This window comes from Saccopteryx leptura, chromosome 4, assembly GCF_036850995.1.
Source record: "Saccopteryx leptura isolate mSacLep1 chromosome 4, mSacLep1_pri_phased_curated, whole genome shotgun sequence".
In the NCBI taxonomy this organism is placed as follows: Eukaryota; Metazoa; Chordata; class Mammalia; order Chiroptera; family Emballonuridae; genus Saccopteryx; species Saccopteryx leptura.
In genome coordinates this window covers 192926621-192952372 of record NC_089506.1, presented here as the reverse complement: position 1 = coordinate 192952372, position 25752 = coordinate 192926621, and the positions used below count along the sequence as shown (strand labels likewise).

At 50.8% G+C, this 25752-nt stretch overlaps 1 protein-coding gene across 4 annotated transcripts in view; it reads right to left on the bottom strand.

The window, feature by feature from the left end:
• Nucleotides 1–711: 711 nt before the first annotated feature.
• GTF2IRD1 (GTF2I repeat domain containing 1) overlaps nucleotides 712–25752 on the bottom strand; it is a 121377-nt gene continuing 96336 nt past the window's right edge. For 3 of the 4 annotated variants that reach the window (XM_066382423.1, XM_066382426.1, XM_066382425.1), the window contains 4 exons: nucleotides 9485–9562; nucleotides 7827–8019; nucleotides 5018–5055; nucleotides 1820–2358 (listed from right to left, as the gene is read on the bottom strand). In XM_066382423.1, the coding sequence (XP_066238520.1) occupies nucleotides 2105–2358; nucleotides 5018–5055; nucleotides 7827–8019; nucleotides 9485–9562 (563 nt within the window). In that variant the 3' untranslated portion in view covers nucleotides 1820–2104. Of the gene's footprint in view, nucleotides 949–1819; nucleotides 2359–5017; nucleotides 5056–7826; nucleotides 8020–9484; nucleotides 9563–25752 lie in introns of those variants that run through there. The other variant, XM_066382424.1, reaches the window with a different exon arrangement.

The window sequence follows — 25752 nt, the reverse complement described above, 5'->3', positions numbered from 1 at the left end:
TGCGGGGGACCCGGGTTCAATTCCCGGCCAGGGCACATAGAAGCGCCCATTTGCTTCTCCACCCTCCCCCTCCTTCCTCTCTCTCTCTTCCCCTCCCGCAGCCAAGGCTCCACTGGAGCAAAGATGGCCCAGGCGCTGGGGCTCTCTGGTCGTGGCAGAGCGATGCCCCGGAGGGGCAGAGCATCGCCCCCTGGTGGGCAGAGCGTCGCCCCTGGTGGGCGTGCCGGGTGGATCCCGGTTGGGCGCATGCGAGAGTCTGTCTGACTGTCTCTCCCCATCTCCAGCTTCAGAAAAAAAAAAAAAAAATCCACCCTACCCTCCAAGCCCAACCTAAATGAAGCCCCTTCTCCAAGATGCCTTCTCTCCAGCCATGGAGCTCCCACACTAGATGATCATACTTGACAAGTGTGACTTCACCTGAGTTATTGGGGCTAAGACAGCCCCCTAACACAGTGTTTGCTTGGGAGCCGGTCTGGCAGTTGGCCTTTCATGGCTCCTCTTCCTGAGATCATGTGGGCCCAACAGCAGAGAAATGAGTGGAGTCTGTACCCAGATATCAGGGTTCAGTGGTCAGAAACCCCACCACCACTTTGGCATTGGCAGGACACTTGAGCTGGGTTTCCTGACCTCATCCTAGGGACGGCTGCAGCCGCAATTCCGAAAGAGAGGATGCAACAGTTAAGAGCAAAGGCAATGCTTTTTTTTTTTCTCCTTTTTTTTTTTTTTTTTACTTATTTAAAAAGGCCTTGGTGGCAGGAATATAGTGTAAAAATCATTGGAAAAACTAAAAGGCATCGATACATATCCGAATATACACTTTGTACATAAATTACATTTCCTTTAGTGTTTCTGAGTGAGGTCCTGATTCAGCACTGAGGTCTAGTAATTCAGAGGTCCCGGCAGCTGCACGTTCAGGCCGGCATAGTCCACCATGTACATTGGCCATTGCTAGAGAGAGGGGGACAAACGGTCCCGGTTAGGACTCCAGGTGACGTAGAAAGAACACCAGAACACTTAGCTCTGCTTTCGGAAGGGCTTCCTCGGTCGCTATTTATTTGGAGGCTGCTGAGGCCCAGAGAGGGAACATGACCTGTCCAAGGTCACGCAGTTCATCAGTAGCCATGGAGCCTGGGCTGGAGCCCCCGGTTCCCATCTGTGCCCCAGGAACTAATCATGTGGACTAGACAGGAGGGCCAGAGGGAACTGGGACTGGCTCAGAACAAGTGGTTACTCTCCCCAGGCCCCTGCAGGCCTAATGCTCCAAGAAAGCTGTCATGTTTCTCAGGGGCATGAGAGAAGCTTGTAACCCTCTTTGGCACCCACACACCCAGGCAGAGAGAAAGGCAAAGCCTGAACTTTGGGGTTTTCCAGGAAGGGGTTGAAGGAAAACATGGTCAAAGGATAAAGAAATCCTGAAAATCTCCAAAAAAAAAAAAAAAAAAAGATTCTGTAACTATATATATGTAGTACTTATTGTGATCATTTTGCAATATATACAAATATTGAATCATTATATTGTACACTTGAAACGAATATAATGTTGGATATCAACTATACCTCGGAAAAATAAAATCTTTTCCAAATGGGTTCCAATATTCTCCCCATCTGGACTCAGGATTTCAAAGCTAGTGTTTTGAAATCAGAAAGAACTCTTATGTGAATGCCCCGAATGAGGTTTTCCTTTTGGGTGGGAGAGAACCAAACAGCCACATGGCCAAACAGGTGGAGCTTTGCAGGTAGGTGAGTTCTCTATCCACCACCGACGATAGTGAGGTCACCAAGTCAGTCAGCCTCCAACTCTCGTTTTCCTCGAGAACAGCACCCACATCTCGCAAGGCTGCGGTGGGGCTGGAGTGTGAGATGTGAGCACAGAGATTAACCTAGCATCTGAGTGCTGCGGAAACTGGGAGCCTGCTCGGGGTCCTGCTCTGGCGCTGCCCAGGGGAGTGGGCGGTCCCTTCCCTCTCTTGGCCTTGGCTTGCCCACCTGCTCAGTGGGCATGTGACTTTCTGTCTGGGCAACTGTGAGGCCCTGATGAGAGGGGCGGACTTCTTTGTGGGTAGATCAGGCAGTTGTGTCTGCAACTCTGGGCTGCGGAGCCCACTCAGCGTCCAGTCCCTCCCCGTACCCCAAACCCATAACCCACAGTGGACGGCCCTGCCCGAGTGCAGGGCGAAAACCAGAAAGAAGAGTGGTCAGGTCCAGATCTGTGTAACTTTACCACGAGTGAGATCTGGTTGGTGGATGCCACGGACTCTGGGTTGGAGGACGAGGAAGAGGAAGACGAGGAGGAAGAGGAAACCGAGTTCCCTTCAGAGACCCGCTTTCTCTTGCGCTTGGGGATGCTGCTGTCTTTGGCTGGAGGGAGAAAAGGTTGTTGACAATGGCTGCCAACACCATTGTGTCTCGGCCTCTGTTTTCAAGTTTCAAGTCCTTAGCATTCAAGGCTCCCAACCTACTGGCCCATCTCTCTAGCCTCCTTCCCAAACCAGGCCCCACGGCTTGTTCGTCTCCCTCCCGCTTACCTGTCTGTCTGCCTTTGCTAACACTATATCCTTACCCCACCCCCCTGCCCCAGGTATGCCACCTTCCAGAATTCCCCATGGGGCCTGGAACTCCCAGAATTCCCCCTGGGGCCTGGAAACCCATGGTGACGAGCAAAGCCTCTGGAACCGCAGACTTGGGCTTTGGGGAGAGTCACTCAGTGGCCCTACACCTGTATGTAAGATGTATGTAAGACTCTGCAGGGTTGCTGGCAGGGGCCCCCGAGCTGATGTGCCTGACCTCCAGGACTGCACATACTCAGAAACTGAGAACTGGCATCGATACTATTGCTACTGATACTGCAGATGTGATGAGCCTAACCTGACAGTGCTGTGACGGATGACAGTTCACAGGTAGGAGCAGACAAGGCAGTGGAAAAAACCCCTCCAGTTTAGAGCCAGAAGCCCTAAATTCAGATTTCACTGCTGCCACTTGCTAGCTGTGACCCCCAGGAAACTGATTAAGCTCTCTGAGCCAGAAGGGGAAATAGTGTGATATGAGATTCCAAGGAGATTATGTGTATGAAAGCCCAGTACACAGCCCAGCACAGAGCAGGACTCAGCAGGTGTTTGGTTGCTGCTGAACTAAATTGATGTGAATATGTAAGACTTAGAAAAAAGATTTGCAAGCCCTGGCCATTTGGCTCAGTGGTAAAGCACCGGCCTGGCGTGCAGGAATCCCGGGTTCGATTCCCGGCCAGGGCACACAGGAGAGGCGCCCATCTGTTTCTCCACCCCTCCTCTTCTCCTTCTTCTCTGTCTCTCTTCCCCTCCCGCAGCCAAGGCTCCATTGGAGCAAAGTTGGCCCGGGCATTGAGGATGGCTCTATGGCCTCTGCCTCAGGTGTTAGACTGGCTCTGGTCACAACAGAGCAACGCCCTAGATGGGCAGAGCATCGTCCCCTGGTGGGCATGCCGGGTGAATCCCGGTCGGGCGCATGCAGGAGTCTGTCTAACTGCCTCCCCGTTTCCAACTTCAGAAAAATACAAAAATAAATAAATAAATAAATAAATAAAATAAAAAAGATTTGCAACGTGTGCTACATAAATGGGGTTTGGGGCTTGACTGAGTGGACAGGTTACTGAGTAGAAACCTAATACAGCCCACCAGAAGGGTCTTAGTGACACAGTGTGAAGGCAGGCTGGGCCCAGGAGCAATTATTTGTCCCACTGGTTAAGAAAAACCAGAGTGTGGGGGGTCTGTGATATGATATAAATAGAGACCCTGGGAAATAGGAGACTCTGAAGACAGGCGGGCACTGCTGGAGACTGGCTGGGCCCCTGGCTTCTGCCTGCACTGCATGTGTCTACACCAGACCCTGGGCTTTTAGAATCTTTCAGTTTAGGTACCTAGGAGATGTTTTATTAGCTCCACATGGAAAAGAAACCAAGAGGTGCCCGCCAGCCTGAGGTCACTGTAAGACCTTAAAGATGGCCGTGGGGGGGGGGGCAGTGGATGTAACTGAGTGCATCTACACTCTGATAATTTGTCCCAAATGCTGCTTCTCTCTGAGGCCTGCTCAGGGCCTTCCACGTCTCTGCCTTTGACCTGGGAGCAGCTCCCCAACCTGGTCACCTCCCTACCCCGAGTGCCTAGTGCCTCCCCTGGCTCTTTTGATCAGTACATGATAGGTCGAGGTGATGTCTGGATGGGCTGTGCCGCCCCAGGCAGTGGAGAGTCAGGTGAACCCGGACCTATCTGGAGTTGGGACCTCAGGTTTCAGGCTGGGGTGGCCTTGCTGAATCCCATTACTGTCCCCGCTGAGCAGCCACTCTGGTGCCTGCAGTCCACAGCGGCCTGCAGTTCACCAACTCACTACGTGGCCTTGGCAAGTCCTCCCCCCTCTCTGGGCCTGTTTCCCAGCAGCACAGTGAGGGTGCACCTCTCAGTCACCCAGGGGCACATCCGCTGGAGTCCCATCACACACCTTTTCAATCGGAACTGCGGTACCAGACAGCCTCCCAGGTTCCTGAGAACGGACAGGTTCTAAGAGCCCAGGGGCTGGTGTAGGTGTGTGCCCTTCCCCTGCAGGCAGAACCGGGGGCACCCAGCCAGTCTGGTGTAGGTGTGTGCCCTGCCCGTGCAGGCCGAACTGAGGGCACCCAGCCAGTCTGGTGAGGCACTCTCCAACCTTACCCCTGCCAGGCACACCACCCTTTCTCTCCCCAGGTGGCTTCCACCTGACGCCTGCTCCCCCTGACTCCAACCTGTCCCTCACCCTCTCTCTAGCTGCCCTGACACGCTTGGCTGTGCTGAGACAGAGCTCCCTTCCACATGGCCTACAAGCTCCGGGGCCTCCCGGGAGTACTGGCCCTGCAGAGGGAGATCTCAGGTTACCTGGGAGAGGTGCTTGGTGGGAGGGAGATACTTTTCTCTGGTTGGCTAGCTACCCATTGCATGCCACCTGTTATGGTAGGTCACACCACAGATAGATCCCTGAGAGGCGGAGGTGGCTTCTTCAGGCTCTGACTTACCTGGCACCTTGGCGTCGTTGCAGATTTCTGCAAAGGGTCTGAAAAAGACATGAGGTGGCTGTTAGAAAATGAGGTTTTCTCTTTCCCTTCCCACCTGCTCCCTGAATGTGGGCATCTCTCAGGAGACGACATGCCACCATGGCTGCTGGAGTGTCAGCCAGGTGAGACCCGGATGGAAGCGATCAGCATGCCCTCACCCCTACAATCACCAGCCAGGCCCTACTAAGCGCTGTGCCAGGCAAATCACCCCTCGGGGTCTGGCTCCCCCACCTACGAAGCAAGGGTGTGGTCTGACCCAGTGACCAGAAATGTGTGCCTGGATGTATGTAAGTGGATATTCAAAACAGCATTTATTTTTACAAATCTTTTCTTTCTTATTTTATTATTTTACTTGTATTATTTAAATGAACCAAAAAAAAATTAGACGAAACCCAGATGTCCATCAGTAGAGACAATATACTCCATCTGTACCGTCATTAAAGGGAATTATCCTGGACACAAATAACGTTCAGTGCAGCCAAATAGGAGACATCGAGTTTTATTCAGTCTACAGATAAATACTGTATGATCTCAGTTTCATTTTCCCCAAAAGCATTTCTAAAAGGCATTAAAACAAAAGCAGAACATGGAAGGAAAGCCCCAGAATGTTTGCGGTGTTTTTTTTCTGGGAGGTTGGCCTATGGGGGTGGGGAGATCATTTTTTCCCATGGTCTGTATTTTCCAGGTGTTTCTTCGGGGGGTGGAGGGAGGGGAAGGGGACCCCTGCTCTTCATCTGAGACCTTTCTAAGTCATTTTATTTGTATGTGTACACATGCAAATATTACTTTAATTTTAAAACATCTAATGTAAAATTGAAAAGAACGTATGAGTAGGCAAAAGATATGAAAGTGTTAATTCTGAAGAAGAACATATGGGTTATCATCTTTTCTTCTACCTTTTTGGATTTCCCTACTTTGCTTTTCAGTCTGAAAATAATCAAATAAACTATTCTATATATATATAAAAAAAAAAGGGCCCTGACTGGTTGGCTCAGTGGTAGAGCGTCGGCCTGGTGTGCAGGAGTCCCAGGTTCGATTCCCGGCCAGGGCACACAGGAGAAGCGCCCATCTGCTTCTCCAACCCTCCTCTTCTTCCTCTCTGTCTCTCTCTTCCCCTCCCGCAGCCAAGGCTCCACTGCAGCAAAGTTTGCCCGGGCGCTGGGGATGGCTCTGTGGCCTCTGCCTCAGGCGCTAGAACGGCTCTGATTGCGGCAGAGCGATGCCTCAAGATGGGCAGAGCATCGTCCCCTGGTGGGCATGCCCAGTGGATCCCGGTCGGGCGCATGCGGGAGTCTGTCTGACTGCCTCCCCGTTTCTAGCTTCGGAAAATAAAATAAAATAAAAAAAAAATAAAAAAAAGACTACAGCATGGCCTGTAGTGATGCAGTGGAGAGAGTATCAACTTGGAACCTGGAACGCTGAAGTCGCCGGTTCAAAACCCTGGGTTTGCCTGGTCAAGACGTTTACAACAAGCAATGAACAGCTAAAGTGAAGCAACTATGAGTTGATATGTCTAGTTCCCATCCCTCTCTGTAAAATCAGTAAGTAAAATCTTAAAAAAGAAAAAGAACTATGAGGATATGTGGTAAAATATGGACAAAAATAAAAATAAAGATAAGTTATAGATCAGGGGTCAGGAACCTATGGCTAGCAAGCCAGATGTGGCTCTTTTGATGGCTGCATCTGGCTCGCAGAAAAATCTTTAATAAAAAAAATAATAACGTTAAAAATATAAAACATTCTCATGTATTACAATCCATTCACTTCCTACCGCTCATGTTTATGGTTGTGGATGGCTGGAGCCAATCACAGCTGTCCTCTGGGACAACACTCAATTTTTATTGGATAATGTGTAACATACACAGGTCGTTGTATGACTCACAGAATTACATTTTAAAATATGTGGCATTCATGGCTCTCTGAGCCAAAAAGATTCCTGACCCCTGTTATAGATAGTGGTTATCTCTGGGTGACGGGAGTATTAAATGACTGTTATTTTCTAAATGCCATACAATTAAAATGGATAAAAATTAATGATAGAGTCAGAAAGTCAAATTTCATTAAAATTTTAAAACATAAACAAACACCACGAATGCTGAGAGGCAGTTTGTTTCAGTAGAAAGGGATTGTAATCCGGGCACTCGGTGATACAGACTGAACATCTGTGTGCCCCCCCACCCCCACCCCCACCCCCCCACCCCCGTCCTCAAGTTCATTTGTTGAAACTTAGTCCTCAATGTGACAGTATTAGGAGGTGGGGCCTTTGGGAGGTGATTAGGTCACGAGGGTAGAGCTCTCATAAATGAGACCCCCAGAGAGCTCCTTTGTCCCCTCTACCATGTAAAGACACAAGGAGAAGATGGCTATCTATCAGCCAGAAAGTGGGCCCTCACCAGGCACTGAATCTGCCGGCACCTTCCCTCTGGAACTATGAGGAATAAATTTCTGTTGAGCCACCTGGTCTATGCTGTTCTGTTACAGCAGCCTGGACAAAGTAAGACACCTGGGTCTGGAGCCAGTCTGACCCACTGTGACTTCCACTGTACTTTTCATCAATCTGGGTTCACAGTTTCCTCATCTCTAAGATGAGAGTGTTCAGCAAGCCTGTCTCCTGGATTCCGCGCAAGCGCAGGAGAGGCCTCTCCCTCTCGCTCTCCCCTTCCGGCAACTCTTGGCTGGGCCCGCTTTGGGGATTCCTGCCCCTGCCCCGGATCCAGGCGGCACCCTCTCCCACTCTCCCCACCCTGCCCCAGGCGCTGGGGGCACTCACTGGAGCTGGTTGATGATGACCATGCGGACATGCTCCCGGGCCTTCAGGATCTTCTCCAGCCGGTGGATGTCGTATGTGTTGGGGTTCCGGAAAGGGATGTCATCAGGCAGGCCTGTGACCTCAACGGCATCTGGGCTATCCCGGATGAGTTTGTAAGGGACCAGCACAGGCCGGTTCAGGCCCAGGGCCTCGCCTAGAGGGCACAGGGGGCAGGGTCAAGAGAAAATGTCCCCTGTGAAGGCCCTCTAGGAAAGGGCTAGAACCTGGCAGAGCCCAGAGCAGCAGCCAGCACACCCCAGAGAGAGTTTAAAAGCCAACACACACGCCATATTTTAAACTCTATTAGCAAAACTGAAAAGCTAATACCCGATGCCGACAATGAAACAGTTAGGATCACACGTAACTGTTGTTAAAGGTGTACACCTAGAACTGACAAAGACTTGGTATCTGCTTAAAATCCCCTACGTTTATGTTTTTGTTTTTGTTTTAATTAAGTACTTAAGTATTATGGATGAATGATATAATATCTTGGATTTATTTTAAAGTACTAAACATACCAAATTCAGTATGTAGAAATAGATAAAATAACAGAAGCTGGGTTTGAGTTACTGGGTGAGCCATGATGTCATTCTTTCTGTTTTTGTGTATGTTTGAACAGCAGTTCCAAAACAAAAAAGTGGAAAAGACAAAAGCACAGACCACTGACTCTCAGAGCGAAACCCGAGCTCACGTCAGGCCTGCCCACGTCTCTACCTGCCTGGGAACCGCCCCCACTTCACTTGCTTGCCCGTGCTCCTGGCCCCCTGGCCTTCTCGCTGGTCCCCTGATGGAGCTGCTCCCTCTGCTTGGCAATCTTTCCCTCCAGTGTTTACCTCCTCTTGACATTCAAGCGTCAGCTAAAACGCCTCCTCTTCAAGGGACTTTCCTGTTCACCCATCCTGAGAGGCCTTGGCCCTCCCCCTCCACCCCCCTCCTCCACGTTCTTGGTCACATTACTGCATTTTCTTCTTTCCCTTCCTCCCTTTCTGAAAATTTTCTTTGTTAAAAAAAAAAAAATTACTGTTATGTCTCCTCTGCTACAATACAAAATGAAGACAATAATGAATTTATCACAAATAAAATGTAATGCACATAGAGCATTTGGTACAGCCTGGCACAGCCTGGCACTCAATAATCTAGAAAGCGCTGTATAATTGTAACTGTATTGTTAATTCTTAACTGTCCCATCCTGGGCTCTGCCATAGAGGCCTTCAGCATGGAGCTGGGCAGCTCCTCTCTTCCATGTCCATTTCCCTCCCGAGACTGAGCACCCTGACGGCTGGAGCAGACTCGTCCCCTGGAGTCCTCAGGGTTGAGTGCCAGTTGGGAAGATGAGCGTGTGCATAAGTAAGTACTTGGCTGTGGGCCACGGGCTCTGCTATACAGCCAGCCCTAGAGGAGCAGAACTGCTGACTGCTGTCATTGTCCTGTGCACCACAGATGGGGGTTGTTTCTCCCTTCTCAGACAGGGGGAATGAAGAATCAGCTCCCATCAGTCATGGGCAGAACAACTATGTCCCTAGGGAGCTGGCAGACCAGCTGGAGGTCACGCTAGCAGCAGAGGGAGGAGGGGTCACCCAGGAAAAGTGGCCCCACAGACCCTGTCCTACGAAACTGACCGTATTTCTCATTGAAGAGCTCCTTCACCTGCTCCCGAAGGATCACCTTCTCCCCGAGTCTGTTGGCGTCATCTTCATCTACAAGAGGAAGACCAGGGGCGTGAGGGTTGGCAGGGGCTCAGCCACTGGGCCTGTTTCTTCTCCCAGGTGGCACCCTTGACTCTTACTTGCGGGAGCAGTCTCTCCTTGCCCTGCCCACTCCCCTGCAGCCTGCTTCTGTCCCCATCCATCCATCCATCCATCCATCATCCATCATCCATCCCACATTCTCTGAACAGCTCCCTCAGCACAGACCCTCCGTGTCAGGCATGGGACACCCTGAAGAGAGGGAGGCAGGGCCCCTCCATTGAGGAACTCACAGCTTAGAGGGGTGGCACACAGTCACAGCGCCCACCCAGAACAGACACTGAAAAGGAGAAATGGGGCATGAATCATGGCACTCATCGCCATCTGTGCAAGTCTGCAGAGGCTCCCTGGGAAAGCGAGATGTTTTAAGTATTGTCTCTCTCTTTCTCTCAGAAGACTGGGTAGGGGTTTGTGACGGATGGAAGGGGGCTGGGAAAAGACACCCCAACAGGACTGGCCCAGGCACAGCACTGAAGGGTGAAAGGTCACAGTATACCAGGCGTGGCTGGAGCACAGGTCGGAGCTAGGGGAAGTGGCTGGCACGGGCCCAGCAGCAGGTGCCAGTGTGACGGAGCTGGGCTACCAGGCACTCACCCTGGCTGTGTCACAGACCAAGGGCCCTAGGCCTGTGACAGGGAGACAGAGCACCCCGGGCTCTGGGGCTGCGCACTGTCCCTGCTCAGGGCAGCTCTTGGTGGGCCCTGCTGCTTGGACCCTGTACTCCCCTCACCTTCTCCTTGGTCTAGAGGAGCAGCTGGGGTCAAGGGAGCCCTAGAGACAGGGCCATGGGCTGGGCTGGGGGATGTGGAGTGTCGGAGAGGCCAGGGCAGTAGATGGCATGAAGGTCCCGGACCGAGCAGCCTGCTGGCTGGTGGCCCGGGCTGGGGAGGGAGCTGCAGTTCCAGGAAGGGTACTTTGCACCATCACACAGTAACCGCACCGGCTGGGCCTCAGGGGTGAGGGCGGAGCTGGACACGGGCAAGGAGCCAGGGAGCGAGGGCCTGGGCGATAAGGGGCAGAACAGACAGAGTGGGTCTGTGGAGAAAAACAACTCCTGGTTTAATCTGGAAAACTGCATAGAAATCAGTTCCATTTAGGCAGCTGACGTGGGAACAGCGTCTCCCAGGCACTGGCTCTGTGTACTGGCGGGGCTGCTCTGTCTGCACATCGCCCTCCCCAGTCTGGGGACTGCCTCCCAGGGCAGAGAGCTTTCCCTACTGTCTGTGCCCCTCCTCCCAGGGCTCCTCCACCCACTGCCCCTGGTCTGCTCCTGTTCACGGCCACACTCCTGACTCTGGAATCTAGATCTGCTGTGTATCAGAGTTGCTGCCCATCTCTTTTCAGCCGTCTGGGTGCCCGAGACACTGCCAACATCAGGCATCCTGGTTACCATTCTCCTCCTGTGTCCATCTTGGGGAGTGATGGCTCTACTCAGCTGCCCCAGGACCCCAAACTCAGCACCCCCAGAAACCTCCTTCCTGCACGCCCCAACACAGCCCCTCCAGGACCCTTGACATGGCAAGAATCGACCTGATCCTTCTCCAGGTCCTGGGAAGAAAACTGTGACCGAATTCTGGGCCCCGGGACCACCTAGAGCCTCCAGGGAGGTGGCAGACGTTTTCCACCTGTCCCCTGGCCAGCAGGGGTCCCTCTGGTGGCCAGGGTTCTGCGTAGGCATGATAGCACCACACAGAACAGGGAAAGGAGGGCCTGGATTCTTACCAATGTGTGCCAGACACTGTCATGGCTAGTCCTTACCACAGGTAAGGACACGGGTTCAGAGAGGTTAAGTAACTTGCCCAAGGTCACACAGCTGGCAAGTGCCAGGAGTACTCTGTCTGACCCCCAAACCCTGGGTTTCTTCAAGTCTCTGTCTCCCCATCTATAAAAAGAAGAGTTGATCTTTAGGTGTTTCCTCTAAATTTCTTGCCTCAGCCCTGGCCAGATAGCTTGGTTGGTTAAGAGCATCATCCCAAAGCAAGAGGCTGCATGTTTGATCCCCAGTCAGGGCACATACAGGATCAGATTGATGTTCCTCTCTCTCTAAAAATCAATAAAATAAATATTAAAAAAAAAAAAAAAAAAAAGATGGGCCCACTAATCTGAGGCAGCCACGGTTGTCAGCCAGGGCGGTCTCTGTGGACTCTGAGTATGCCTGTCTCAGTGTCCACCCTGCCTCCCCCTTGTGGCTGCTGCTGCCGTGTGGGTGGACAGAGACCAAGATGAGGCAGTCTCCTCGCCGTGGGAGAGGTGATGCCAGGCCCCAGAAGGGCACAGAAACCGAGAATCAGAGACCTGGCCTGTGGGTCATGTGACAGCACCTTGAGCATTTCTGCACGCTGCTTATTTGGGCCCTGAACCAGTACTTCCTGAGCATGGTCCCACCTGGGTGCATGTTCCCATTCCCAGGCACAGAGCAGAGCACAGAAAACAGACCCAGCCCGAGGCAGGAGACAGTGAGGAATGCTTGGTGGCCCACCGGGCTTGAACACTGCCTATGCAGGCCTGTGGGGGCCCCAACCCAGTCAGGGACCAGGGAGGGCTTCCTAGATGAGTGACAGCCGCCAGCCTCCTCTGCACGCTGGGGTTTGAAGGATCCTCAATACATGTTAAAAGATAGGAAAACTTTCCCCTTTCCTTCCAAGCCTTGCCTGGTCTGACGACGAGAGGACCCCCACACCAGGCTGTAGCTAACAGGGAGGAGTGACACCATGGGGTAGCCAATGGAAGGCACACTCGAGTCCCAGGCAGTCAACTGGAAATGGTGGGAGCACTTCAATGTCAGGAGTGGGACCTGGACAGCTTCAGGGACGGTGGCAATACTGCGACACGTCCTGAACACCTCTGGGGTGTGGTCATAGTTGCTGCTGTGTGCCAAGTACATGCTATGTGAGGACTGTGCCAGACGCACATGCAGCACGGGGTCCTCCCTGCTCAGCATCAGGCCTCAGAAAGGCTGCCTTTCAGCTCCTCACCTCTTATTTTATTTAGTTTTTAAAAAAATTATTTTATTTACTGACTTTAGAGAGGGTGGTGGGGAAGAGTGGGAAGCATCAACTTGTAGTAGTTGCTTCTTATATGTGCCTTGACAGGGCAAGCCTGGGGTTACTTTTACTTATTCATTCATTCGTTCATTATTTTTTGAGACAGACAGAGACAGGGAGAGGGGCAGATAGAGACACACAGACAGGAAGGTAGAGAGATAAGAAGCATCAAGTCTTCGTTGCGGCACCTTAGTTGTTCATTGATTACTTTCTCATATGTGCCTTGACCATGGGGCTCCAGCAGAGCATGTGACCCCTTGCTGAAGCCAGCACCCTTGGGCTTCAAGCCAGTGACCTTTGGGCTCAAGCCAGCAACCTTGGGGTTTCAAACCTGGGTCCTCTGCATCCCAGTCTGACACTCTAACTTCTCCGCCACCTCCTAGTCAGGCCAAGCCTGGAGTTTTCAAACCGACGACCTCGGCATTCCAGGTCGACTCTTTGTACACTGCACCAGCACATGTTAGGCCCCATCTCTTTGTATTTATTTAATTTGGAGGAAGTTCCATTTTTCTCAAAGGATCAGTTTAAAAAACCTGGCCAGGTTGGTTCTGGGGGTGGGAGGACTAGAGCAGGGGTCGGGAACCTATGGCTCGCAAGCCAGATGTGGCTCTTTTGATGGCTGCATCTGGCTCGCAGATAAATCTTTAATAAAAAAAATAATGTTAAAAATATAAAACATTCTCATGTATTACAATCCATTCATTTCATAGATTGGTTCATAGTTGCGGGTGGCTGGAACCAATCACAGCTGTCCTCTGGGACAACACTCAATTTTTATTGGATAATGTGTAACATACACGGGTCGTTGTATGGCTCTCATGGAATTACATTTTAAAATATATGGCGTTCGTGGCTCTCTCAGCCAAAAAGGTTCCCAACCCCTGGACTAGAGGGAGGGTGTCCCTATCCCTCTGGGTACTCAGAGGAACCAAGATGCAGCTCCTCGGGCTGTGTGGACAAAGGAGTGACTCATTTTCTGGAAGGGAACCCAAACCATGTTCCTGCTCCAGCCCCAACCTGCCCAGCTCCATGCAGGGAAGAGGGCAACATGCCGATCTGAACACACTGGTGAGCCTGACTGGTGGTGGCACAGTGGATAGAGTGTTGACTTGGGACACTGAGGTCCCAGGTTCAAAACTCTGAGGTTGCTGGCTTGAGCGTGGGCTAGCCAGTTTAAGTGTGAGTTCATGGACATGATCCCATGGTTCCTGGCTTGAGCTTAAGAGTCGCTGGCTTGAGCAAGGGGTCACTGGTTCAGCTGGAGCCCCCTGGTCAAGGCAGATATGAGAAGCAACCAATGAACAACTAAAGTGCTGCAACAACTTGATGCTTCTCATTTCTCCTCCTTCCTGTCTCCCTAGAAAAAAAAGGAACACACTGCTATAGCAGTTTGGAGGTGCTCAGGACATAGGTCGTCTCCCTTGATGTGAATTATGGTCAATACTCATGGCCAATGCAGCTTGCCCTGGCATCCTGGTTACCCCTGGGGCAGAGAATGGGGGTGGGGAGACGCTATACTTAATGGTCTAAAGGCTAGTTATTACTGTTCTTAACTCTGAGTCAGCAAACCTTTTCTGTGGGTTTAGAATAAACCATGTTTCTGAGCTCCTCTGAACCTAGGTTGGCTGTAAAAGATGCCAAGGGTTGCAACATTTCTGAAAATCCTCCATTTGGAAACATCATAATTAGGACTCAATGCAGTATATGTGTGTCCTCAATGTATCTGCTTGAATTCCCTATAGACAGTGTGGAAGAAGGGATCAGTGACAGGGAAGGTCCCTGGCCCTATAGATGGCAAGGCAATCTTGACTGTAATCCTAATACTATGTGATGTCTAGAAAATCATTTAACCTCTCTGGGTTTTATTTTCCACATCCTTCAAATGGGAATCCTAGCCTGTTGGGAGAATCCAATCATTTACATGCAAAAGTTTTAAGGTCTCAGGCCATCAAAGTCAAATTGTTGTAAATGGCATTACTAGACCATCAATAATACCCCAATTATCCTGTGGTCTCAGAAAATTCAATTTTACATGAGACTCTTCCAGATAATGGAAGTTTATTCTCTTAATCCCCTGGGTTTGTCTTACTCATTTTATTTTTACTTTTTATTGATTTTAATTTATTGTGCTTACATAGATTCAAGTATCTCACAGAATATATCTCCCTTCCCCCCACCCCCATGTTTCCCTTGATACCCCCTTTGACCCCTCCCCTCAATGCCCTCCCCTTCCCTTTAGGATTTGCTGTCCCGCTCTCTATAACCCTGTATTATGTATGTTTTACCTGTTTTAGGTAAAACTTTTTTTTTTTTTAAGTAAGAGGAAGGGATATAGTAAGACAGACTCCCCCATGTGTCCTGATCGGGATCCACCCAGCAACCACCGCCCTCCTTTAGGGCCGATGCTCAAATCAACCCAGCTATTTTTAGCACCTGAGGCTGACAGGCTCAGACCAACTGAACTGTCCTCCGCACCTCAGGCTCACAATCAAGCCACTGGCTATGGGAGGGGAAGAAGGAAATAAGAAAGAGAGGAAGGAGGAGAGAAGCAGATGGTCGCTTCTCTTGTGTGCCCTGACTGGGAATTGAAGCCAGGGTGTCCATATGCCAGGCTGATGCTCTATTCCTTGAGCCCACTGGCCTGGGCCAGAACATTTTCTAAAATGCATCGGATACTCTTTCCTTATTAAGCACACAGTGGAGGGTATGGGGGAGGTCACCCTCATGATCTGTCTCCTGGTGCCCTTCAGGAAGTGCTCCTGAAACCATCCCCACAGTGCTAAGCTGTTTCCCACAGCCCCAGCCCCATCCTGCAGGCATTTCTCCCGCCTCCTCCTGCTCATTTCAGTTTCCTGGTCTCTTGCCTTTCACTACTGTCTGCCCCAGAAGCCCTCACCTTGTCCTTTCTAATCTGCTGTCTGTTAGCCTGAGGATTGACTGAATTTTGCCTGGGAAAAGAAAGCAACCAAACTTATTAAATCACAGCCATGCTAGGTACACAATTTTAAGCCAGATGACTGGGGTGGCCCCACAGCCTTCTCCTGGGGCAAAGTACAAGAGTCCTGAACAGCTTGGTCTTTCTCTGTCTAATTTGAGGCCTGCAGCTCAGATTGATGACTGTACGCTGATAATCATGATCATCATAAACACAGAGGCACAGAGGCAGCCAGCGGCCAGAGCAAGGCTGCGTAGAGGGGGGAACTCTATCCAAAGGGTGCAATCAATGCTCTTTCTTTCCTCTCTCTGCCAGGCCTGGGCTGGGCGATCCCGGCACCAGGTAGACCTGGGCGGGCCTGGCCCTGCAGAGAACAGAGGGTGGATATTGAGGGTGCTCCACCTTAGTGGAACAGCTGCCTGGGGCCACTCAGGTGGGAGAGGAGCCACATCCCTCCCTCAGGCCTGCAGCTTGTACACCTCCCGTTCCTGGCACCAGGCCTTCACCAGGATAAGAAGGGACATTGGGTTCATCTTTTAACCCATTCTTGGGCCTGCACATAGCTGCGGCAGGAATGTCATCATCTCTGCTTTACAGACAGAGAAACTGAGGCTCAGAGAGGGGATGACTGTACTTCGGTGGGGTGGAGGCCCTTCCCCAGGCCCCCCAGGCCCCCATGTGCCCTCATCATCTAAGAGAAACGTCTGTACATGTGCAAAAGGAAACATGTTCAAGGGGGCTAACTGCAGGGCCGTGAGAGCCACCCATACAGCCTAGGATGGGAAGCGAGATGAATTCAGAGTAGTATGACTGCTTGATGGAATATTATGGAGCAGTGAAAACAAATGAGCTACAGCTACAAATTTCCATATCATGTGACACAAAATTAAGTGACAAAAGCAAGTCCTAGACTGACCGGTGGCGGCGGCACAGTGGATCGATATCACTGGCTCGTGTGGGCTCGCCAGCTTGAGCGCAGGTTCATGGACATAATCCCAAGGTCGCTGGCTTGAGCAAGGAGTCACTGGCTCGACTTGAGCCTGTCCTACCCCCTGCCCTGTGTCAAGGCATGTATGAGAGCAATCAATGAACAACTAAAATGAAGCAACTACAAGTTGGATGCTTCTTATCTCTATTCTCTCTCTCAAAATCAATTTTTAAAAAAGTTCCAGACTTGATACAATAGGGTACCTTGGTTATGAAAGTAAAAAAAAAAAAAAAAAAAGACAAAAAAAGCAAGTAAAACAATTTTGGTTTAGGCCAGTGGTAGTCAACCTGGTCCCTACCACCCACTAGTGGGCGTTCCAGCTTTCATGGTGGGCGGTAGTGGAGCAACCAAAGTATAAATAAAAAGATAGATTTAACTATAGTAAGTTGTTTTATAAAGATTTATTCTGCCAAACTTAGCAAAAATCCGACATAAAGTATTATTATTATATGCTTTAACTTGCTGTAACTTTGCTTTATAAATTTTATAGAGTAAAGTTACTCCCCTACTTTATAAATCACCATTATTGTGGAACCGGAGGGCGGTTAGAAAATTTTACTACTAACAGAGATACAAAAGTGGGCGGTAGGTATAAAAAGGTTGACTACCCCTGGTTTAGGCAAATATTATATGCCATAGAACAATTTAAGATATCAACCAGTAGCGTCGGCCTAGCATGCGGAGGACCTGGGTTCGATTCCCGGCCAGGGCACACAGGAGAAGCGCCCATTTGCTTCTCCACCCCTCCGCCGCGCTTTCCTCTCTGTCTCTCTCTTCCCCTCCCGCAGCCAAGGCTCCATTGGAGCAAAGATGGCCCGGGCGCTGGGGATGGCTCTGTGGCCTCTGCCTCAGGTGCTAGAGTGGCTCTGGTCGCAACATGGCGACGCCCAGGATGGGCAGAGCATCGCCCCCTGGTGGGCAGAGCGTCGCCCCTGGTGGGCGTGCCGGGTGGATCCCGGTCAGGCGCATGTGGGAGTCTGTCTGACTGTCTCTCCCTGTTTCCAGCTTCAGAAAAATGAAAAAAAAAAAAAAAAGATATCAACCAGTGAACAATGATTATTTCATGGGGGGAAAGAGCTATAAAGACATTTTGGGGAATTTGAATATAGATTGTATAGTAGACAAGAGGGAGTTATTAAGGTTAATAAGAGTTATATGCCTGACCAGGCAGTGGCACAGTGGATAGAGCGTTGGACTGGGATGCGGAGGACCCAGGTTCGAGACCCCGAGGTTGCCAGCTTGAGCGTGGGCTCATCTGGTTTGAGCAAAGCTCACCAGCTTGGACCCAAGGTCACTGGCTCAAGCAAGGGGTCACTTGGTCTACTATAGCCCTCCAGTCAAGGCACATATGAGAAAGCAACCAATGAACAACTAAAGTGTTGCAACAAAAAACTGATGATTGATGCTTCTCATCTTTCTCTGTTCCTGTCTGTCCCTATCTATCCCTCTCTCTGACTCTCTCTCTCTGTCTCTGTAAAAAACAAAAAAAGGCCCTGGCTGGTTGGCTCAGTGGTAGAGCGTTGGCCTGGCATGCAGGAGTCCTGGGTTTGATTCCCGGCCAGGGCACACAGGAGAAGCGCCCATCTGCTTCTCCACCCCTCCCCCTCTCCTTCCTCTCTGTCTCTCTCTTCCCCTCCTGCAACCAGGGCTCCATTGAAGCAAAGTTGGCCAGGGTGCTGAGGATGGCTCTATGGCCTCTTCCTCGGGCGCTGGAGTGGCTCTGGTTGCAACAGAGCAATGCCCCAGATGGGCAGAGTATTGCCCCCTGGTGGGTATGCCAGGTGGATCCCGGTCGGGTGCATGTGGGAGTCTGTCTGTCTCCCCATTTCCAATTTCAGAAAAATACAAAAAAAAAAAAAAAAGGTTATAATAGTAACGTGGGTATGTAAAACAATAGCATTGTTCTGATGAGATGTGGGAAATGTGTTGAAATATTTAGGCGTGAAGAGTTAAGATGTCTGCAACTTACTTCGAGTGGAAATAGAGAAACAGAGAGACAGAAATAAATGGGGTGTGGTCTGTGTGTCGGGGAAGAGAGACAGAGGAAGGAGGAAGGGAAACACGGCAAAATGTTAAGAATTAGTGAATCAGAGAAAGGATATACGGGCAGTCACTATACTATTTCATTTTTTCCCCACAGTTTTGAAATTCTGGAGGCAAAAGCCACGAGAATGGTACACACAGAATTCAGGATATTTGTTCCAGGGGGAAGGTGGACAGGATGAGGGAGAGCATGTGGGCAGGTGCATGTCATTGGGATTCTGATTCTCAGATGAGTGCTGGGGTCATGGGTGTTCATCGTATTATGTGTTATGTATTAATCAGGAGACAAATTTGAGGAAATACCAATGAAAGAATAAAAATAAATGAATACTAAGTGTAATGTGGTATCTGAGACTGGATTCTACAACACAAAACGGACATCTGGAAAAATTTATAAAATTTGTCTGGAGAGAGAGAGAGAGAGAGAGAGAGAGAGAGAGAGGTTTGTTGTTCCTCTCATTTATGCATTCATTGGTTGATGACTATATGTGCCTTGACCAGAGATCAAACTCACAACCCTGGCACGTTGGGATGACACTCTAACCAACTGAGCTACCTGGCCAGGGCCTGACAGATTTTGAGGATACACCCTCATGTTGTGCAGCAGCAGCAGCAGCAGCCAAATGCTACAGCCATCTACATAAGAATGGATGCTCCCTGTGAGCTGAGGTTGTCTGTTTTCAGCTAGCTGTTCGTGATTCTAATCCTAGCACCTGTAATAATGCCCAACACATCATAGGTGATCAATAAATAAAGAAATCAAGCTCTTATATGCCAGGCACTATTCTTAGATCTTTGCACGGATTCATTCACTTACTCTTTCCAACTACCATGAAGGTGGACCTATGAGTACCTCCATTTTACAGATGAGAAAACTGAGGCACACAGAAGCAGCAAACTGCTTACACAGCGAATGAGTGGGGGAGCTAAGATTTACCCCAGACTCTTAACCACCTTGTAGTAGTCTCTCTCTGCAAAGATGAGGGAGAAGTGCTTGACCGGTGGTGGTGCAGTGGGTAGAGCGTCAACCTGGGACACTGAGGTTCCAGGCTCAAAACCCTGAGGTCACCAGCTTGAGCGCAGGCTCACCAGCTTGAGCGTGGCATCATCAACATGACCCCATGGTTGCTGGCTTGAGCCCATAGGTCTCTGGCTTGAGCAAGGGGTCACTGACTCAGCTTGAGCCTCCTGGTCAAGGCACATATGAGAAGCAATCAATAAACAACTAAAGTGACATAACTACAAGTTGATGCTTCTCATCTCTTTCTAAAAAACAAAACAAAAAACAAACAAATGATGGAGGAGACGTATACAAAACCCAGGCTTATTATCATGCTGACTTATTAGGACCTTGTTTCCACTCATGGGGGTTGCAGCTCCTTTTCACTTTTTCTGCACTTGCAACCCCCAAACTCACATTTCCAACCTCCTCCTTGCACACACTGGATTCTGTACTTCCCCAAATAGCATGTCCCAGACCCTGCTCTCCCCCACAGCTGCTCAAGAGAGAAACCCTGGCAGCCTCCAACCCTTGGTAGTCTGAGTAGTGCCCCCAGAGTTGTACATGTCCTAATCCCTGGGGCCTCTGATTAAGTTGAAGATCTTGGGATGGAGAAATTATCCTGGATGGTTCCAGTTGTGCATATGAAACTAATACAATAATTAACAAATAATGATACAAGAATAAACTGTTTCATTGTACTCACAACTGTAAACCCACTTCTGCCCCACCCTGCATCATCTCGAGAGCCCTTATACAGGAAGCGCGAAGGTCAAAAGCAGGTGACGGGACCACAGAAGCAGAGGATGGAGTCATGTGCTTTTAAGATGGAGGGGCCAGAGCAGAGGAATTTAAGTGGCCGCCAGAAGCTGGAACAGACAAGAAAGCGGTTCCCCCTTACAGCCTCCAGAAGGAACCCGCCCTGCTGATGCCCAGACTTCAGCCCTGTAAGACTAGTTTCGGACTTCTTACCTCTACAACAGTAAGGCAATAATGTATCGTGTTGCTCTAGGACACTGAAGTTAGAGTAATTCATTACACCAGCCACAGGGAACCGATACAAACTCCCTGTGTCCCCTTGCCTCCATCCACACATCCTAGAGGTCACCACAAAGAGCTACCATCCCAGAGAGACCTCCCACAGATCCGGCCCATGGGTCAGTCAGCTCTCATCTCACCACGGCAAGAACTTCTCATCTGGCTTCCCAGAATCCATTCTCTGCCCTGTAAGCCACGATGATCTTTCTAAACAGTCTATCTGATCATGTCATTCTTTTGCTTAAAATGTGCTGAGGGCTCTCTGTTGTCCATGGGGGAAATCCATCCTCCTTCCCCTGGCAAACAAGACCCTCTGCTGGTATCCCTCTTCCTGCTTTCTGCCCAGGTAATGTGTCCCACCTGCCGCTTCCTAGGTCCCCACCTGAGGTCATGGGAAATCTGTGCAGCTTCATGGAGCAGATAATGGACTAAGGTCTCCCCTACTTCATGGACTGTAACGGGGTTACCTTCTTTTTCTGCCCCACCCTGTGTGACATCTATAATTCTGCATGGGAAGGGGAGGCTGTACCTATAAAGGGCTATTTTTCCCTTTAAGCCCAAGACTGGGTCCTGCTAAGCCATCACTGCACAGGGCCTGACCCCAACATCCCTGCAAGATGCTCAGCCAAGTCTCTGGGCTGTGGGCTCTTCGTGGCCACAAAATGAAGGCTCTCACCTAGGGAGAAATGGGTTTTTCCTTTCGGCTTCCGGACACGCCCCTCCTGGTTTCCTCCCACCTGACCAGCTCCTCCTCATCTTCCTGACCCGTGAACATGGATGGTACCAGGGCTCTGGCTCAGACTTGACTCCCTTCCAATGATCTCATTCTGTTTCAGGGCTTTAAATACTAGCAACGTGCTCGTGATTCCCCCAATTATACAATTATATCTCAAGCCCGGTCTGCTCCTTGAGTCCCGGACTTGTGCATGGACCTGTCACTGGATGACACCCAGACCTAACATGCCACAAAACGAGCACCTGACACTGCAGGCCTCCCAGGTGGCTCCTCCTCCACCCTATAGGCACCTCCTTCTTTCCAGCTCAGCCCAAATCCCTGAGGTCAAATTCGACTCCTCTCTCACAGCCACATCAGCAAGTTCTGTTGGCTTTAGCTACAAAATACAGCTGGAAAGCCCTGGTTGGGTAGCTCAGTTGGTTAGAGCATTATCCCAACATGCCAAGGTAGGTTTGATCCCTGGACAGGGCACACACAAGAATCAACCAAGAATGCATAAATAAGTGGAACAAATCGATATTTTTTTTCCCTTTAAAAACCAATAAGTAAAAAATAAAATATATATACATGGACCTGACAACTCATCACTGGACCTCGTCTCCTTGCATCCCCCCTGCTTCCATCTGTTCCTCCCTGCTTCCATCCTGTCTGTCCTCACACAGCTGCCAGAGCAATCCTGTTCAATTCTTTGTGTGTTTCAGAAACAGAGAGAGACAGAGAGAGGGACAAACAGACAGGAAGGGAGAGAGATGAGAAACATCAATTCTTTGTTGTGGCACCTTAGTTGTTCATTGATTGCTTTCTCATATGTGCCTTGACGGGGGGAGGGGGGGTTACAGCAGACCAAGTGACCCCTTGCTCAAGCCAGCAACCCTGGGCTCAAGCTGGTGAGCCTTGATCAAACCAGATTAACCCTGAGCTCAAGCCAGCGACCTTGGGGTTTCAATCCTGGATCCTTCGTGTCCCAGTCCGACGCTCTACCCACTGCGCCACTGCCTGGTCAGGCTCCTGTTCAATTCTTAATTGGACTGTCTCTCTTCTGCTCAGAAGCCTGAACTGGCTCCCAGCTCACTTGGAACAAAAGGCAGCATTCTTATCCAGTCCCACACAATCTGCCTTCTTTCCCCATTTTCACCTCATCTCCTACCACATCCCCCACCTCCTTCTTCTGATGTCCTGGCAGGTGATCTCAGGCTGTTGCAGTTGCTGTTCTTTTTGCCTGTACTAGTGCTTTTCTTGTCTGCAACACCCCCAAGCTCACTATCGCCCCCTTCAGGCCTTTACTCAAAGGCCTTTCCTGGATACCACCCATCTGTTGTAACTCCCTAAAAATAAACACAATCTTTCTCATCGCTTCTCTGTCTCTCCTTAGTGCTCACATCTAACTTGCTTTCTTCTTCACACGTTGTTCATTCTCTGCATCCACATCAGAATGTCAGCTCTGTGAGGCAGGGTTTGTTTTGGCTGATTAAGAGTCCAGCACCTAGCCCAGTGCCTGGCCTTGCAGACACCTGGGAACTGTTTATTTATGGACTAAGTAACTGCAGCTGAACTCCCAAAGTCTTGGCCCCTCTGCAGGCTGTGCTGTCCTGGTCCTCAGGCCTGGGAGCTCCAGAGGGATAGGGCTGCATGTCCCCTGTCCCCTTGCTATGAAGTCTCTTGTCACCAGACCCTTCCCCAAAAGTCTGGAAAGACTAAGGCCACCAGTAAACACCACGTGCTGAGCAATACTTGGTGCCCTGCGACCATACCCACTCCTGTGGCTCAAAGATGCATTATCAGCCAGCAAGAGATTCGTTCAGTGTGCAGCGCCTGGTGACCCTCAAGCTGATCTCAATCCAGCCCAAATAAAGGCATTGGTTGTTCCTGTCAGCTTGGGTGGTCCCAGCTGGGGACAGAGTTTCAGTGAGGTTTTCTGGAATGTTAAAGAAGAGTCAGAAGCCCCCCACTGTTCCTTCTGGAGCCCACGGAGGCCCCTGTCCACAACTGCCTGGAACTCTGCAGCTCCCTCCTCCCCACCTGGCAGGGCTGGGGGGCACCGACCAACCCAGGGGCAGGATGGGGCGTCTATGACTGAGCTGAGCCCCCATGGGGACAGGGCGGGGCCTCCTGACATCACATCCTTCCATCGCCCACTGCGCCGCCTCTCCGGGAAGAAAGGAGGCAGCGGGCCAATTCTGGGCCTGGCAGCCAGGCGTCTGTCTGCCCACAAAGGCCGCCAAGCCCCGCCCAGCAGATGCCAGCTCCTCCGGGGAAGGCAGAGGAAGATCATTATTGGAGCCCAATTAACAAAGAAAAGCAGAGATAATTAAGTGGAGAAACATGTGGCTGGCGCTGGAAATGTGGTCTCTTTAGAAACTTGAGAAAGGATGGTTTTATCTGAGTTCTCAAGCGCCTGACAGGAGTCGGAAGGGTGGAAAGAAGGCAGGGAAGGCCAGGAAGCCAGAGGGCGTGTGCCCGGGGGTGGGGGAAGGACACCACTGAGGGCACTTCTGCTCCAGGTCACCTCAAGGCCCAGAACACAGACAGCACGTTAACTTACCCAAGATCACAGAGAGTAAGTTAACTTATCCAAGATTACACACAGTTACCTTATCTAAAATCACACAGCTTAGAAGTGGTAGAACCAGTTTCTGAAGAGGCAGAAGGGGACTTGTTCCTGCTCCCGGCCAGGCCCCCCCACCAAACGCCCCCAGCCGGTGTCAACCCCTCGCCGGCATCCAAGCCCAGCTTAGGGCCTTTCCGGGAAGCCCAATGCACACAGCACCTGCTGAATGACAGGAGACCCACGGAGGGGGCAGACTCAGCAGGGCCTTCACTTAGTTACACACGGCCTTTCACCCGCAGCTGAGCTTCTCAACACGGGCCTCAGGCAATCCTGGCCAGCGTCAATTGTGTGAAGCAGGATTATCTATTTTCCTAAACAGAATGTAATTTAACATACACTGTAGTTCCTTACATTAAAACTCGAGTTTATAAAGTAGACTATGCGAGGACTTCCTAGGTGGAGCTGGGGCTGGCGACAAACTTCGGCCCTGGGGCACGGGCGGGCTCGGGCTCCGGCTTCGGGGACATCAGCGGAAGAGCTTGCCAAGGCCGGGTCTGCAGGGTCTAGTCCACACTGCAAAGCCAGGCCTTCCAAGCCCTCCACGCTCCGGCCTGGCCGGCCTCTCTGCCTCGCCACCTCCTGCTCTGGGCAGCCCGTCCATTCCTCCCTCGCCTTGGCTGTGCGTCCGGGACGGCCCCGTGCGGGACTTTCTCCAGTTCACAAGGAGGGAGACCGAAGCCCAGGCAGGCAAACCTGACTTGCTGGAGTCAGACAGGAAGTCGGCAGCTCTGCTGTGTCTCTGGGGCCCAGAGCTCCTGCTCTGGGGCGGGGAGGCGGTGGAGGGGGGCCTGGCTGCTCCCCCGAGAGAGTCCCTGAAGCTGGCAGGGAGGGCTGCAGGCTGGGGTAGGGGAACCAAAAGGAGAGGATACTGGGGCCGGGCAGCGGGGCCTGTAACTCTGGGCATCGTTTGGTTCCCAGACCAGAGTTGCTGTGGGGAAGGTTGGAGCTGAGCAGCCAAGGGAAGTCATTCCGTGGGGGTTGGGGGGGGCGGGGAGGACCTTCCCTCGACACCAGTGGTCCCCAACCTTTTCTGGGCCACGGACCGGTTTAACGTCAGAAAATATTTTCACGGACCAGCCTTTAGGGTGGAATGGATAAATGCACAAAATAAAATTATGCGACCGGCGTAAAAACTGTGGTACTTTTAAATATAATTGTTGAACTTATGAGACAAGTGTCAAGAGTGAGTCTTAGCCTGACCAGGCGGTGGCGCAGTGGATAGAGCCTTGGACTGGGATGCAGAGGACCCAGGTTCGAGACCCTGAGGTCGCCAGCCTGAGCGCGGGCTCATCTGGTTTGAGCAAGATCCCACCAGCTTGAACCCAAGGTCGCTGGCTCCAGCAAGGGGTTACTCGGTCTGCTGAAGGCCCACAGTCAAGGCACATATGAGAGAGCAACCAATGAACAACTAAGGTGTTGCAACGCGCAATGAAAAACTAATGATTGATGCTTCTCATCTCTCTCCGTTCCTGTCTGTCTGTCCCTGTCTATCCCTCTCTCTGACTCACTCTCTGTCTCTGTAAAAAATAAATAAATAAAAAATTTAAAAAAGAGTGAGTCTTAGACGGATGTAACAGAGGGAATCTGGTCATTTAAAAAATAAAATAAAACATCGTTCAGACTTAAATATAAATAAAACGGAAATAATGTAAGTTATTTATTCTTTCTCTGTGTACCAGTACCGGTCCGCGGCCCGGGGTTGGGGACCACTGATCTACACTGTCTCTGGGATCTGCCTCCCTTTATCCCT